Source organism: Gymnogyps californianus, unplaced genomic scaffold, assembly GCF_018139145.2.
Source record: "Gymnogyps californianus isolate 813 unplaced genomic scaffold, ASM1813914v2 HiC_scaffold_146, whole genome shotgun sequence".
Taxonomy (NCBI): Eukaryota; Metazoa; Chordata; class Aves; order Accipitriformes; family Cathartidae; genus Gymnogyps; species Gymnogyps californianus.
Genome location: NW_026114027.1, coordinates 65151 through 81365, shown reverse-complemented (window position 1 = coordinate 81365; position 16215 = coordinate 65151). Strand labels below are relative to the sequence as shown.

General features: G+C 55.2%; 1 protein-coding gene across 1 annotated transcript; it reads right to left on the bottom strand.

Moving 5' to 3' along the window:
- Positions 1-12332: 12332 nt before the first annotated feature.
- On the bottom strand, positions 12333-15979 carry LOC127028047 (coiled-coil domain-containing protein 81-like). The gene is made up of 7 exons (XM_050913871.1): positions 15901-15979; positions 15119-15180; positions 14429-14582; positions 13917-14173; positions 13426-13511; positions 12898-12995; positions 12333-12481 (listed from the first exon to the last, which is right to left on the bottom strand). The coding sequence occupies exons 1-7, from the start codon at positions 15977-15979 to the stop codon at positions 12333-12335; spliced, it is 885 nt and encodes a 294-aa protein (XP_050769828.1).
- Positions 15980-16215: the final 236 nt, after the last annotated feature.

Below are 16215 nucleotides of genomic sequence, written 5' to 3'. Positions count from 1 at the left end.
GGACCTATTGTGTCGTTAACGTGATGGTACTAGCAAAACCTGTAGGTACCTGTGTAGGGCAGTTTGGATTTCACATAATTTGCACGAGTACTTGAACAGTTCATGTTCTGTTGAGTTACGATAGTTATAGCATCACCAGAAGAAAGTGAAGACAAAGAAGATGAAGATGGCAAAGATACCAAAAGCATTATAACCTTTGACAGCAGAAACGTGTCATTTACAGTTTATATGAGCACCTTTCCTTCAAGGCACTGTTCTTTTCAAAGATTTACAGAGGACATTTTGCTATTCCCGTATCAGAACTGAGTGATATGCTCTCCGCTGAGATGTAAAAAAAAGATGACCAATGTATCCTGGGAAGAAGAGTAATTACACAGACTCGATAGTTTTACTCTTGTAGTTTTCAATTCTCCTTAAAAAGCAGGTGTGTGTTTTTTCAGTTGTGCTGTGCAGGGCTTTAAAAAAAAAAGAAAAAACCTTGAAATGTCCTCTGAAATTAGAGGTGGGTGAGACACATCACCTTTTCTGCCTCTTCCGCGGTCCTGCTTTCTCTTGAAACTTGCTTGTATTGTTATTCTAAATACTTTGCTTTCACTAGAGCCAAGACAACGTAAGCTATGTTTTTCGGGCCGGTCGTCTCCTGTCAGGCAGAGATATCCGTGTAGACGTGCTCGGTCACAGAGGCAAAAGGACTAACAGGTGGGTGCGTGGTAGTGATGGTTCTCCCTTAACCACAGTGCTGTCAGTCATGTCAGTGAATAATGCTTTGGAGGGGTTTCAGGTCAGTGCTAATTACAGAAGAATAGTAAGATTATTATTGTGGTAGTCGGAGGGTATGAGGGAAGCAAAGATTTGGGGAGGAGAAGATACTTTTTATTAGCCGTTAGATTTTTTTACAACATGGTGTTTGTGGGTCACTGACAAGACAATCATGGAGGTGGTGGCTGAGATTCTTGTCCTGGTTTCAGCTGGGACAGAGTTAACTTTCTTTTTAGTAGCTGGTACAGTGCTGTGTTTTGGATTTAGCGTGAGAATGATGTTGATAACACTCCGATGTTTTAGTTGTTGCTAAGTAGCGCTTATCTTAAGCCAAGGACTTTTCAGTTTCCCATGCTCTGCCAGCAAGCAGGTGTGCAAGAAGCTGGGAGGGAGCATAGCCGGGGCAGCTGACCCCAACTAGCCAAAGGGCTATTCCATACCATGGAACGTCATGCCCAGTATAGAAAGAGGGGGGAGTTGGCCAGGGGCGCAGATCGCGGCTCGGGAACTAACTGGGCATCGGTCAGCGGGTGGTGAGCAATTGCATTGTGCATCACTGGTGGTTTTTTTTTTCCCTTCCTCCCCCTCCTTTTTTGTTATATTCCTTTTCATTACTATTATTATTATTATATTTCATTATTACTATTGTTAGTATTATATTTTACTTTAGTTATTAAACTGTTCTTATCTCAACCCATGAGTTTTACTTTTTTTTTTTCCCCTCTTTCCTCCTCCTCACCCCACTGGGAGGGGGAAGGGGGAAGCGGCTGCATGGTGCTTAGTTGTTGACTGGGGTTAAACCACGACAATTCTGTAATGGAAATTCTTGTGTTCTGGAATTGAAGCCCAAATCGCCCTCTAAAAGTCTTAGACTAATGAATCTGGAAGCATACGGTTCTTTTCTCAAAACTGAAGATAATTCAGTTGGAGGGAGAGCCTGTTTGGAAGTTTTAGTAGTTTGGGGACAGAGGCCAGTTGGGGGCTGGGGCCCTCAGGGGTGAGGGCTGTTTCTGCCTCGTGCCCTTGGCCTGGCGCTCACAGGTGGGAAGGGGCTTTCCAAAATCCTGCTGGAAGGAGCCAGATGTGGCCACCCCCGGCACGGCTTCAGGGTCTGCTGCTGACCTGCCTTGAAATCAGCTCTTCCCAGCTGGACATTGCCCAGGAGGAGGAGTTACTTTGAGCGGTGCTGGTCTCCTTTGGGAAGCATGGTACGCACCAAGTGCAACCAGAGCTGCGCCTGTGCCAGGAGAAGACTTCAAGCACTGCCAGGGCTGATGGTGACAGGTCCCACCAGCTGTCCAGCTCAGGAAGATGCAGGTAAGATGCCACAAAGGGGGCACCGACTTGTTGTCACTTCTCTTGCAGGAACAGGATTTGACAGCAGAAGGGAAGCAGGACGAAAGGGCCTTTGAGATCACAAGTACATCAGACAGCTGGTGCAGTCACGATGAGAGCAGAGGGAGAAGAGAGATGCAGGTGGCCTGGCTGGGAGAATATTTCCGAGGTAACATCTGCCACACAAACACAGGGACAGACAGAGGCATTGGAAGGTCGTGGAGTGGATGAGAAAGGTGCGTGGGAGTGAGGAGAGCACAGGGAGATGGGAGACAGAGGTGGAGATGGAGGGGAAAAAGCCGGGGTGTTCACTTTATACCACTATTATATACCCATGTAAGTAATCTATCATCAGTATATCTGCTGCTATTTCTAGGATAAGTTCCCTCCGTAATGACAAGTTTGTAGTAACCTGCGACAGTATACACCTCCGTGGTTCTTGGTGTTATATGGAGTATTGCTAAAAGATTGGTTGTTGCTACACGATTGATTGCTGCTCTTACTTGCTGCTCCCGTACTATTGATTGATACTATATCATTGATTGCTAATAGAAATGGGAAGCAGGTCAATGTCCTATAGCTCCCCAGGACTCCTCACAGGCATCTGCCAGAGTGTTTTGTCATGCTGTGGAGGGAGCTGAAGTCCTGGGTAGCAGCGCCAGACTACACCAGGTTTGGTGTATGTTGGAGGTAGGTCCGTGCCCCATAGCACTCTGGAACTCCTCCCAGGAATTTCCCAGAGGCTTCTGGTTTCCTCTGGAGACAAGTGAATTCCCAGGTAGCAGCCCCAGAACCTTCTAAGGTAGCTACCCAGAGAGCATTGTGTATGTTGCGGGCAGGTCCATTCCTGTTTTCGCTTCAGGACTTTTTGCATACATCTACCGGAGTGTTTTCATTTTCTTTACAGACAACTAAAGTCCCAGGTAGCAGCATCACAATATTCCTAGTCAGTTAGTTAGCTGAGGAGTTTTCTTCGTCTTGGAGGCACATCCATGCCCAGTAACTCCTCAGGAATCCTCTGAGGAATCTCCAGAACGTTTTGGCCTCCCCTGGAGACAGCTGAGTTTTGCACGTAGCCATCCAAGACTTTTCAGAGGTGGCTACCCAAGGTGTTTTGTGCATGCTGGAATCAGGTCCATGGCCAGTAGCTCTCTGGGACTGCTTCCAGGCAGCTTTGGAGCGTTTTGGCCTTCCCTGGATATAGCTGAAGTCTCAGGTAACAGCCCCAGAATCCTCCTAATTAGTTACTTGAAGAGCTTTCTTCATCTTGAAGGCAGGTCAGTGGCCGATATCTCTCTGGGCCTCCTCTTGAGCATCTCCAGAGTGTTTTGGCTTCATGTGGAGACAGCTGAAGTGGTGGGTACTACCCCCAAACTCCTGCTAGGTAGTTAATGTAATTGTTTTGTCCATGTTAGAGGCAGGTCTGTGCCTGACAGCTCCCCAGGATTCCTGCTAGGCATCCCCAAGAGTGTATTCACTTCCTCTGGAGATGGCTCAAGTCTTGGGTAGTAGCCCAATAATCCTCCAAGGTATTTTGTTGAAGAGTTCTGTTCATGTTGAAGGCAGGTCCGTGCCTGGTAGCTCCCTGTGACTCCTGCCAGGTGTCTGCAGGAGTGTGTTGGCCTCTGCTGGAGAAAGCTGAATTCCCAGGTGGCAGCCCCAGACTCTACTGCAAGTAGCTACCCAAAGAGCGTTGTGTCTGTTGGGGGAAGGTCCATGCCCCACAGCTCCTTCGGACTCCTCCCAGGCAGCTCCGGAATGTTTTGGCCTCCCCTGGTGTCCTGGTTTCAGCTGGGATGGAGTTAATTTTCTTCCTAGTAGCTGGTACAGTGCTGTGTTTTGGATTTAGTATGACAATAATGTTGATAACACACTGATGTTTTCGTTGTTGCTAAGTAGCGCTTACCCTAAGTTAAGGATTGTTCATTTCCCATGCTCTGCCAGCAAGCAGGTGTACAGGAAGCTGGGAGGGAGCACAGCCAGGACAGCTGACCTGAACTAGCCAAAGGGATATTCCATGCCATAGAACATCATGCCCCGTATATAAACTGGGGGGAGTTGGCTGGAAGGGGCAGATCTCTGCTCGGGCATCGGTCAGCAGGTGGTGAGCAATTGCATTGTTCATCACTTGTCTTTTCTTGGGTTTTATTTATCTCTCTTTTTGTTATATTCTTTTTCATTACAATTATTAGGTTGGGCCCTAAAAAGAGGGGTAACAGCCTAACCCTGCCAGGAGTAACAACCTCTCCTGCTGCTGCCAAAAGGAGGAGAAGGTCCCTCGCCCATCTTACGCCCCACGTTACGAAAGGAAAAGCCCGCAGACCGCAAGGAGGGCTCTGAGCCCGAGTCAGCTGCGTGCTACACACGCGCAGCTCCCTCAGGATATACATTTGCCAGCCTGCTCATCTGGAAGCATCCACAGCACAGGTCATCCCTCAGCAACCCGAGCGGAAGAGAGGCCTCCAAGGAGCGGGGAGCAGAGGCCTGGTTTTGCTACAGGCAGAAGAGGCTCCCTGAGCAGAGCGATTCCCACCCTCCCGTCCTGGCCCTGGCATTAACCTCACCATATTCCTCTGCAGATTTCTGGCTGCAGATGGAGCACGGCGCGACTCCTCCTGCAGGCTTTCGCTCTTCCAGCCCATAGACTGAGCAGAGCTGGGACATAGGGAAACGCAATCCCTTGCGCCGAGCCTCTTCTGGGGCTGTTTTTGCTTCCTGGTGCCATGCGTCTGTCAATGCCGGAGCCTGGGCAGGATGGGGGGCTTTTCCTCAGGGATCTGAACGAGAGTCCATGAGAACTGAGGGCCCCAGGCCTGCCCCCACAGGGACCCAGGCCAGGCCTGTGAGTCTCTCTTCGCCCCAGCGGGGCTCCGCGCGGGGCCGTGGGGGGCCCGTGGGGCTCCCTCATGCCCCGACCTGCTGCCGGGCCCGGGGGCTCTGGGGGCTGCACCTGGGTGGGCAGTGGAGCCTCGAGCCCCAAAACTGAGGGGTTTGGCCCTAAAAATGCGGCTTTGGACCCTAGAATGAGGGTTTGGAGCCTAAAAGTAGGCCGCAGAAACTAAAGAGGCAGCTTTGGGCCCTAAAACAGAGTGTTTGGGCCCTAAAAATGAGGCTTTGAAACACAAAATGGCTTTGGAAAGTAAAAAGTAAAAATTCTAGGCTTTGAACCCTAGAAATGTAGCTTTGGACAGTAAAAAAAAAAGGCTTTGGGCCATAAGAAGAGGGGTTTTGACCCGATAAAGGATGGTTTGGACCCTCAAAATGCAGCTTCAGACCCAATAAATGCAGCTTTTGCCTCTATAAATGAGGGGTTAGACCCTAAAAAGAAGGCTTTGGACCTTAAAATGAGGCTTTGTTCCCTAAAAATGAGGCTTTGGATCCGTGGCATGCTGGGAGCTGCAGTCTCTGCCCCGCAGCTCCGCTCCCTGGGGACTGTCACCCTCTGGCACTTCCAGATGAAGGAGGAGGACAGCGGCCGAATAACGGACAATCAGACTCAAACCGTTCCCTGCCTCTCTCCCTTGTTAAAGGGCACCTCCAGCGACAGTCTGCCCCGTGGGGCTGGGGCTCTAAAATGAGGCTTTGGAGAGGAACGGTGAGGCTTTGGGCCCTGAAGTGACGCTCTGGACCCTACAATTGAGGCTTTGGGCCCTGAAGTGAGGCTTTGGAAACTAATAATGCTGCTTTGGACCATGAGAACAAAGGCTTGGGCCTTAAAAAGTAGGTTTTGGAAGCCAAAAATGCTGCTGTGCAACCTGAAAATGAAGCTTTGGCCTCTAAACAAAGGGCTGAGGAGGCTCTATGAAAGGGGGTTTGGGACCGAAAAATGGCGCTCTCAGCCCTGAAAATGAAACTGTGGGCCCTAAAACGGGGGGTTTGAAAACAAAAACGAAGCTTTGGCCCCCGAAATGCTGCTTTGGACGCAACAAATGAGGCTTTGAATGCTAAAAATGAGTCTTTAATCCCTACAATTGAGGCTTTGGGCCCTGAAAATGAGGCTTTGGAAACACATGAGGTTTTGGAAACAGAAAAATGAGGCACTGTTCCTGAAAGTGAGGCTTTGGATCCGTAAAATGATTATTTGGACGCTTAAAATTTTGGTTTGGAAAGTATAAATTAGGCTTTGAACCCAAAAAGGACGCTTTGGACCCTACAAGGAGATTTTGGTCCCTAAACTGAGGCTCCGGACCATATAAATGAGGCTTTGGACCTGGAAATGAGGCTTCAGACCCTATAAATGTGTCTTTGGACCCTAAAAATGAAGCGTTAGGGCTTTCAGATGAGGCTTTGGAACCGATCACTGTGGATTTGTACCCTAAATGGGGCTTGACACTTTTTAAAGGAAGCTTTGGATGCTAAAAATGAGGCTTTGGGCCCTAAAGCAGAGGGAAAAGAGGGGTTTGGACCCTAAAAACGAGGGTTTGGACCCTCACAATGAGGCTTGGAGCCCCAAAAGAGAGGTTTGGACCCTAAACGGAGGGTTTGTGCCTTAAAAAATGAGTACTTGGATGGTTGCTCAAAATTAGGACTGGGACCCTAAAATTAGGGGGTTGGACCCTAAGAATGAGGCTTTGGACCTGAAAAATGAAGCTTAAGACCCTAAAATGAGGCTTAAGACCCTACAAATGCGGCTTTGGATCCTAAGATGAGGCTTTGGGCCCTAGAAATGAGGGGCTGGATCTTAAAACTGAGGATCTGGACACTGAAATGATGCTTAGTGCTCTAAAAAAGAGGATTTGGAAACTAAAATGAGTCTTTAGACCCTAACCATGAGCCTTTCTACCCTAAGAGAGGGATTTGGACCCTAAAACTCAGCATTTGGACCCTCAAAATGCGGCGGTGTGTCAAAAAACGGAGGGAATGGACCATAAAACTGAGGCATTGGATGGTAGAATCTAACCTTTGGACACTACAAATGAGGCTTTGGGACATAAAAATGAAGCCTCGAGCCCTAAAACTGAGGGCTTGGACCCGCAAGATGTGGCTTGGGCCCTCCAAAAATGACTGGCTGGATCCTCAAAATGGCACTTTGGACCCTGAACATCAGGCTTCGGAAACTAAAAATGCGACTTTGGGCCCTAAAACTGAGAGTTTAGACCATAAAAATGAAGCTTTGGAGCCTCAAATGAGGCTTTGGAAGCCAAAAATAAGACTTTGGAAAGGAAAAATGAGGCTTTAGTCCCTTAAAAAAGGCTTTGAGCCCTAAACTTGAAGCTTTCAAACCTAAAAATGCAGCTTTGATCCCTAAAACAGAGGCTTTGTATCCAAAAACTGTGGCTTTGGGCTTGAAGACTGAGGCTTTGGAACTTAAAATGAGGCTTTGGGCCTCAAACGAGGAACACAAAAACAAGACTTTGGGAAGTAAAAAGGCGGCTTTGGGCCCTAAACCGCAGGGTTTGGACTATAAAACTGAGGCTTTGGAGCCTCAAATGAGGCTTTGGAAGCCAGAATGAGGCTTTGGAAAGGACGAAAGAGGCTTATGGCCCTAAAAGCGAGAGTTTAGACCCTAAAAATGAAGCTGTGGGCCCTAAAAAAGGCTGTGGGTTGTAAAAGAGGGGTTTGGACCCTATAAATGAGGCTTTTGACTCTAAACCAGAGGCTTTAGGCCCTTCAAATACGTATTTGGACCTTCAAAATGAGACTTTGGGCCTTAAAAATGATGCTTTGGGCCCTTAAAATGAGTCTTTGAACCCTAAAAGCAGGCTTTGGAACTTCTAAATGAGGCTTTGAACCCTAAAAATGACTATCTGGACCCTCAAATGGAGGCTTTGGGCCTTTAAAAATGATTCTTTCAGGCCAAAAACCGAGGCTTGCATCTTCAAAATGAAGGTGTCTGCATTGTCCAGGTGGCGCGGGATTTCACTGGGCTGGGGACAACGGAGTCGTGCCGGGACAGACCCCGGAGGAGGGGTCTCCCCAAGGGGTCCGGGGGCCTTGCCCTGCCCTCCCATTGCCCATGGGGATCCCAGCCACCCCTCCCACCATGGCGTGACCACCTCGGGCTGGTGCAAGGAACAGCCGGGACAGCCCTGGCCCCACCACCACGCCGGGCTTTGCCCCCGGTGTCCCACCACACTGGGACAGGGCCTAGGCAGGGCCGTGGGGGAGAGCACAGGGGCTCATGGGGACACTGGGGGTGAGCAGGGTCGCTGCCAGGACATGAGCAGGACTATGGAGGGGGCGCGGGGTGATGAGTGGGGAATTCGGGACGCTGCACACGTGCGGTGTGGACGGTGTGCTGGGGTGCCCAGGAGTGGGGGTGCACATGTTGGCGCCACGGGGTGCGGGGGCCTTTATTCCCTCCTGCCTCTGTGAGCCATTCTGGGATCCCACGTGGGGTTTGTATAACCCCTGCAGACAGACCCACCGCCAGGCACAGGCCGGCACCTCCAGCTGGGAACTGCTCTTTATTTTGCATTTTTAGGTGGATTTTGGCAGCTGGGAAGCCTCCCAGCCCCTTTGCTCGCAGCTCCGCTGCCGCAGCCGCTGCTCCTGGCACCTTCCCCTCTGTTGCAGGACGAGCATCGAGCGCTAGGGAGGAAGACAGAAAAGGATGGGATGGGATGGGGTGGGGTGGGATGGGGTGGGCAGGGAGAAGAGAGAGAAAGCCTGCAGGCTTAGCTCAGGCCACCTGTGATGGGATCTGCTTGGGATGAAGCCTCAGGGTGGCTGTGAAGTGGGAGAGGCCCCTTGTGCCCAAGCCCAGGAGAAGGTCCCAGGTGCAGCTGGTCAGGCTGGGGCTGAGTCAGGTGGAGCCGAGACCTTGGGTGTCCCCAACAGGTATCCCCGCTCAGGGCAAGGCGTCTCGGGGGCCAGGACTTTGCAAGGGAAGGACAGACTCTCCGGCTTGGGAAGAGGGCAGCCAGCCATCAGAGGGGTCCCTCTGTCTTCAGCCACGTCCCACACGGAAAGCCAATCTGGGTGCCCAGCCAGAGCCCTTGGATGTCAGGGAGCTCCAGCCCAAAGCCGCCCTCCAAAACCTGCTTCTGTCTCACAAGGGGTGTCAGAGAAATGCCCTCTTTCCCCCAGGGCTGCCCTCAGTGGAGGGATGGGCCCTGCAGCGGGGGGAAGCACCATCCCTTTTTGGAGATAGTTACCAGGGGAGCTGCCTCTGCTGCTCCAGCTTCCGCCTGTTGATCTCAGCCACACGCTTGAATATGTCCTGCCGTGCCTGATGCGGCTCCAGCCTTTTCAGGACCTGGGCAGCTCGTGGGGAAAGGTTGCTGCAACAACAGGGAAATGTCATCCCTCAGCCTCTGCGGAAGACCCTTCTGCCTCTCCCTGCCTCCAGCCCCTGTGCCCACCCGGTCCCCCGTCCACCCACCCTTTGACCCTGCGGTGAGGTTTGGGCCTTGGCTGTGGGGGTGACCCAGGCCATTCCCGTGTTAGGAGACATCAGAGGGTGTCCTACGCCACCCCAGGACGCAGGGACCGGGGTCCTGGACACCTCTGCGGGGTCACGGCTACGCGACGGCGCGCACATACTCAGGCTGGAGCCTTTTCAGCTGGGCTGCCGATGCCTTCTCCTCTTCTGGGAGAGGGTTTTCAGCCTTCCTCCGCCTCTTCTTGTCCTCCTTGCTCCTGGGCTGGGCTGGAGGGTGGGGAGCCCACAGGCCGCTAGTGCCGAGCTCCTGCCAAGGACAAGACGCTCTCAGCAAACCAGATGGGAAGCAGGGGTGCTGTTCCCAGGGGACCTCGTGGAAGGAGCCTGCGGCAGGACGTGGGGGCCCGGAGACTCACCACCACGTGCCCACAGGGAATTGTCAGGGTAGGACCAGGGGCTGGCTGCAGCTCCCAGCTGACCCTCCAGTTCCCCTCTGACACCGCTGACGGCACCATAAGCGAGGAGGAGGGAAGCGCCGCTGGCAGGGCAGGAACTGCCAAGGAGCTCTCCACCAGGTTCACCAGAGCAGACTACGCCGTCTGCACCAGGTTCACCGGAGCAGACCACGCCGTCTCCACCAGGTTCACCAGGGCAGACGACATGATCTCCACTGGGTTTACCAGGGAGACGACATGATCCAAGAAGCCGCCTCGCCTCCCCCTTTCCCCCGAGCACCAGCGCTCACGGCCTCCGGCTGCCTCTCCAGCACCCGACAGCCCAGCACGGGGCACTCACCAGCACCCTGCCCTCTCCTGACAAGGAGCCCCTTTGCTGCTTGTTCTCGGCCTGTTCCAGCCACCACCAAAAACCACCGCAGAGGCAGGACAAAGACATCGCCGGCGTAGCGGTGACTGCTTTCAAATAAGCTCTGAACAGACGTCCCCTGCTGCCTGTGGTATACTTTTCTTTCTCTAATGGTGGCCAGAAGCAGATCCCTCTGAGTACGGGAAGGGTCTTCCCCCAGGCTCAGACGTTTCTCAGAGGACAAGGATTATGCAAGAAAACCACAAAATGCCCTTTGGCAGGCGACGAGAACAGTGGTTCCCCAGCACCTGCACGCTGATTCTACTGGAAGAGGATTGGGACTGCTGAGGAAACGGCAATTAGGCTTAGGTTGCTCTTTTGGGTGTAGAAAGGGAGGGACAAAGGTGGGGAACAGGTTGAGCGGAAACAGAGAAAATGGTGAGGAAGATATAAAAAGAAACGAAAATGTCTTGGGGGGTCTTCCAAAAGGGGTGTCTCCCGATGGCAGAAGTGTGGGTGCCCGTGGACGGTGGAGAGGCTGTCCTGTGGACCCAAGCCTGTGGTGACCCCCTTGGACAACCCACCGGACCCTCCATCAGGTCTGCGCCTGAAAGGCTTGCTGGAGCAGGTGGAGAGAATTGCACCCAGGAATAAGTAGTGGGGAAGGGGTATAAAATTGTGATTTGGTGCTAGCTGGGTGTGATTCATAAGAGTCAGAGTGCTAGTTAGCAGTTCTACAGTTGGGTGTTCCCCGAGGTTAACCATTTAATTGCTTTATGGTTTTCTTGGCAGAGTAAAGCCAAACCAATAGGCGCTGTCGTCAGCAGGAGCAGAGAGGCCTCGAGCCTGCTGCCTAACGGGGCAGCGTGGGCCCTGTAGCAGGCAGCACAAGGCAGGGGCGCTGGACCCCTGCCCTCGTCACGGCTGACGGCTGCTTTTGCCCCTCGGGTCCTGCTGCCAACCTCTCCCCCCCGGGGGGGAGCAGGCAAACCCCTGCCCTCAGCTGGTGTCAGTCCTGCTCCCACCCCCTGGAGACCCGCTGTCCGCAGTGCCCAATGGAGAGGGTGGCTGCGGCTCCCGGCGGCGTCAATCGCTGCCCGTACCTTGGGCGGCTGCCGGTGCTCCCCCGCCGACCAGGCTTCCCACGCGGCCCATTCTGCCTGTGCTTTCTGTACCCGGTCCCTGTAGCTGGACCGTAGGTGCTCCGCCTCGTCCCACTGCTCAGACAGCTCCCAGACCCCCTGCGGAGCACAGAAACGTGACAGCAGGCAGGATTAGCCTCAGCTCCTGGCGGGGCTTCCTTCGCGTCTGAGCCCCGCTCCTGCCCCTCGCCGGTCGGTCAGCAGCCTTTGCCCCTCCCAGACCAGGGGCCCTGGCGTCATCCCAGCTCCTCAACTCATGGCAATCACCGTTGAGCAGCCAAAGACCTCAACTGTCAATGACCTGGAAAGGATTTGTACATTGCCCATAGCCCCTGGCCAGAACAAAGTGTTTCACGGCAAGCCAGGGGCAATGACAGACGGGAAGGGTGTGCAGCACCTTCTCTCTCGTGAAGAAGAGCTGAAGGAGGTAACAGACAGGTTAGAACGAACGCACGCCGAGGGATCTTTTCAGCATCGCTCTCCACACAAAGAGGCTTTTGCAGAGTCTCAGACAGCACAGGGATCCCAGCCAGGCAGAGCACGTACCTGCAGCGCTCTCTTGCAGGCTTCAGAGGATGGGAGTGCTGAGGTGGGCCTGGCTGGAGGCGCTGGCTCCTGCCTGCCTGCCTCCTTCTTCCTGCGGGAGCTGCCTGGACGCAGGGGGTACACGCTGCAAAGAGACACCAGGAGGAGTCGGCATGAGCGCAGGGGAGTTTGGTCTCCACCCCGCGCCCACCAGCTGCGCCTGTCCCTGCGGCGGACGGCGGTCCTGCGGAGAACAGGTGTGTTGGACCAGCGGTGCTCACGCCAACCACGACTGCCCCAGGCCAGCACACTCGGCTGTGGCACGACGGGCCCTCGCTAACGCTCGGGATGCCCACGTCCAGCCCCTCTTGGCAGAACGAGGAGAGGAGCAGTGTCTGTGCAGTGACGAGTTCCCAGAGACACCGTCACGCCCCGACGGGGCTTTACATCAGCTTCTCCTCCGTGGTCCCAAACACAGCGTGTTTATGGACGGAAAACAGATTGTTGCTGGGGTCGCAGTGTGAAGTAGGAGAAAGCGATCCGGAAAGGGAGGAAGCCTGCCATTTCCCCATCCCTATGCTCTTCTTTGTTCCTGCCACAAAGATGGGATTTCACAGGAAAGAAGAGCCTGCAAGAAACTCTCTCATCGGGTATCAAAGCTCCCCAGGCTGGCAGAAGAACTGTCAGGAACGCTTCACAGTCCCTACGGCCGGCATCTCCAAAGGGGACGTCCCCTCTGCATGGGTGCCAGGGTCCCCTTCATCCCTTCCCTCACGGGTCTCACATGTGAGAGGGCTTCTTCTCCACGTCTTGCTGTCTTGACCCCCAGCTGGGCAGCACAGGCAGGGGAAGCCCCTCCCGCCGCTTCAGCAGCTTGCCAGGATCCCCCTCTGGAACTGGGAAAGGAGGAAGCTCTTCAGAGCAGCCCTGTGGGGAGCGCTTTTTAACCAGGCCACGGTCCCCCAGCGTGGGGCAGGGCCCCCGGACAGCAGGGACCCGTTCCCGTACCTCTGCTGATCCTGCGCTTCTCCGCAGCCTTCTGGTGCCGGGTGGAGCTGGGGGAGGAAGCCTTGGCCTTCGCTTTGCTGCTCACGGTCAGCTGGAGCCTGGAACACAAATGGCAGTGGGGGCTTGAAGAAGGGCGACCCCCTGCCCCCTGCAGCTTCCCAGCACTGCTCCTCCACCCTCTCGCTCAGGGCCTTGCATCCCTTTTCCTTGGTGTCCATGCATGGGGTTTTTGGCAATCTCCCCCCAAAACCATAAAATGGAGCCAAAATTCCTCTCCGTCTGCATTCTGCTCTCTCTGACGGGAAATACGGCCAGCCGGCCGGCCATGAGAAACACGATCACGATGCCCGCTCACTCCAGGCAGAGACACGCGTAGCCCAAACGCAGCATTAATTAACCAGGGACCTGTCACTTCGGGATTAATCCCTGATGCGATGCTGCGCATCAAGCCCCGGCAGTGCACGTCTGAGCCGGAGCTGGGAAGCCGCCCGCTCGGTCAGCCGAGGGCTGCAGAGGAACCCCACTCACCTCGGGAACGCGTTGCCAGGAATCGCCTGCACCCCCCGAGCGGTGGTCGCTCCACCGGAGACAGCCGGATCTGGCATCCACAGCCTCTGCAAAGCGACGCAGATCTGTTAGCAGGTTGCCAGGGCACTTTTCTCGTGGCTCCCAAAGGAACCAGACCTGTCTCCCGCTCCAAAAGAAAGCCACCTCTCCAAACCCCTCTTGAAAATCCTCCTCCGTGAGCATCAGCCCTTGCTCTGCTCTGCTCTGCTCTGCTCTGCTCTGCTCTGCTCTGCTGTGGAGAAGCTGCACAGCAAGCACTGAGAGTGCGCAATAACACTGCCGGGCTTTTTGCACGGCCCAGGACCCAGAGACTCAGAAGAAATGAATGCTCTTTGCTAATGGAGGAGTCAGTGGCCTGCCACGTCCGGGCTGGCCAACGGCGACCCAGCTGTTCACCCTTCAGTTGGACTCCCAAAGAAGCCGGAACAGCCCTCAAAACCTGAGGGACTTACGCTGTGAAGCAGCGCAATTGGGCTGGCAGTGCTCTCCAGCCCTGTGATGCAGTGGGAATAGAACTGCATGCAGAGGAAGTTGCCTTTGCAGGCCAGGATGCCGATGTCCTGGAAGGCGAAGGCGAAGCGCTTCCCGTTCCTCAGCTGGAAGGAGTACAGCAGAATGGTCTCCCGCACGCAGTTCTCCACCATGCGCCGCGGGAAGCCGCTGGCTCGCGAGAGCTGCTGGAAGTTCAGCGGCTCGACCTTGACGTCGTCTGCAAGGAGGAGGAAGAGCGTCACTGCCACTGCAGGCCAAATTTCCGTGCAAGACTCGTACAACAAAATGCCACAGGAAAGGTCGTTTGTAGAAACGGGCCCTGGGGAGTGGTTTGTTTTGGGGGAGCTCAGGTGTCCCCCGACCTCTGGAGGCAATTCTCTGCTTCTCCCAGCCCTTTCCAAGGAGCAGGGAGCACGCACCCCGCCCGGACGCAGAGCAGGGAAGCAGAGGGTGGCCGCTGCCTTCTCCTCACCAGGGATAATCTCTGTGGGGCACGCGAGCCCCTCCAGCCAGAACTTGTCGATGGCCAGCTGGAAGATGGGTCTGCGCACCACAAACACCTCCCGTGTGCCGAAGAGATGCTTTTGGACCATAGCGAAGGTCCCGAGTCCCGCCACCACGACACCCTGCAGAGGAAAATGACACAAAGGCTGATGAGGGACTACTGCAGAGATGGGAAAGTGATGGCTGTCACAGCTGGGGACACTGCTCCGTGCCCTCCCCACCCCCAGGGGCAAGGGGGAAAGGTGGGGCACTTTGGGAAGCTTTGGAAAAGAGACGTTCTCCGGTTTTTCTTCACCATCCTCAACGTATTTGCGGAACATCCCTTGGCTAGAGAAGATCCCGGGTTTTCAACACAGGGATCATCCCTTGGACTGATTCCCAGGGATTATCCTCGGCGTGGACCCAGGATAATCCTGCGTCCCTCTGCTTGGTCTCCCCACCCCGACCACAGGGAAGGGTGAAGACCAAGGGTGTGCCAACGCTTTCTCGGACTGGATCTGGACGTTGTTTCTCTCCCAGTTGGCCAAGAAGCTGCTCTGGGCACACGGGGTGCTCTCAGTGTGCTGCCGTGGTGCTCAGGGAGGGATCACTCCCCAGGCCGAGGCTCTCAGGAGGACTGAAGCCCTGCGGGGCGAAGGAGACCAGGATGCCAGCACACCTTGTCCAGCTTCAGCTGTCCCAGGATGTAATTGGACACAGCACCCCAGATAGCCACGATCTCTGGAAAGCAAGGGAAAGAGGTGTCAGGCTCACAGCCCCTCGGCAAGCTCCTTGCCCAGGGTGACAGATGCCAGCGTCCACAAACAGCCCAGAAAATCACCGCTGTGGCTGGGGTTCTGGGCTCTGCCCCCATGTCACACTGCCGGCCTGACTCTGCTCCCGGGGCCAGGCTGGAGCAGAGACGGGGATGCGGGAAGGGCTCGGGACCAGGGCTATGGCCACCTGACCCCCAGAAAGGCACGGCTCCCCAAGCCCAGGACAGGCTCTGCCAGCCTGGCGGCACCAGAGGATCCCGTGGGAGGGAACAGGGCTTCTCCCGAAGGAGACTGGTACGAGGTGAAGGGCCGGTTTCCAGCCGGCTCCCGAGAGCCCTGTGGGACGGCAGGACACCCCAGCCCCCGGGATGCAGGACCCCTTTTCCCCAGAGCCAGATCCCACAGAGGCAACAGCTCCCAGGAAAAGCTGGCCCTGGACGGCCCCTCTGCGAGGGGAACGAGCCCTGCCCAAGGAGCCTTGGGACTCGGGGCAGCCCCAGCACCAGGACCCATGAGTCCTGGCGGCCGCATTGTTCCCCGAGCCCAGTGAGACCCTCAGGAAGGGCTCTTGCAGCAGCCCCCAGCCCTGTCCCGCCACCCCCCCAGCCACAGCCCAGCAGCTGCAGCTCTCGAGAGCAGACAGCCCCGGTGTGACCCCTCGGGAAGGAGCTCCCCAAACCCTCACCCTCAGTGGAGAGCTGCAGGAGCGTGGGGAACAAGAAGCTCAGGTCCGAGCTGATGGCCACAGTGCAGCAGCCCTCCATTGCGCTTGCTCAGGAGAAGGGACGCGTTTGCCTGCCCCTCGCCCCAAACTCCTCTCCGACAAGACCCTGCTCGTCTGCCCCTCAGCGAGGGTCCCCCACACAGCCTCGTGGAGCAGCTCCCAAGGGCAGCGGTGGGGAGCACCCGAGCAGTGCTCAGCAGTGCCCAGGCCTCGCTAGGAAGTCCCGGCACCGCCGCGGCACCAGGGACACCTCCCTGTGACGCACTGCATCCCACT

Coding starts and splice junctions, on each gene's coding strand:
- LOC127028047 (XM_050913871.1), bottom strand. CDS start 15,979: ATGGAGGGCTGCTGCACTGTGGCCATCAGCTCGGACCTGAGCTTCTTG. Junction 14,583..15,118: donor GACAGCTGAAGCTGGACAAG/GTGTGCTGGCAT, acceptor TTTCCTCTGCAG/GGTGTCGTGGTGGCGGGACT. Junction 13,512..13,916: donor CAATTGCGCTGCTTCACAGC/GTAAGTCCCTCA, acceptor GTCGCTTTGCAG/AGGCTGTGGATGCCAGATCC.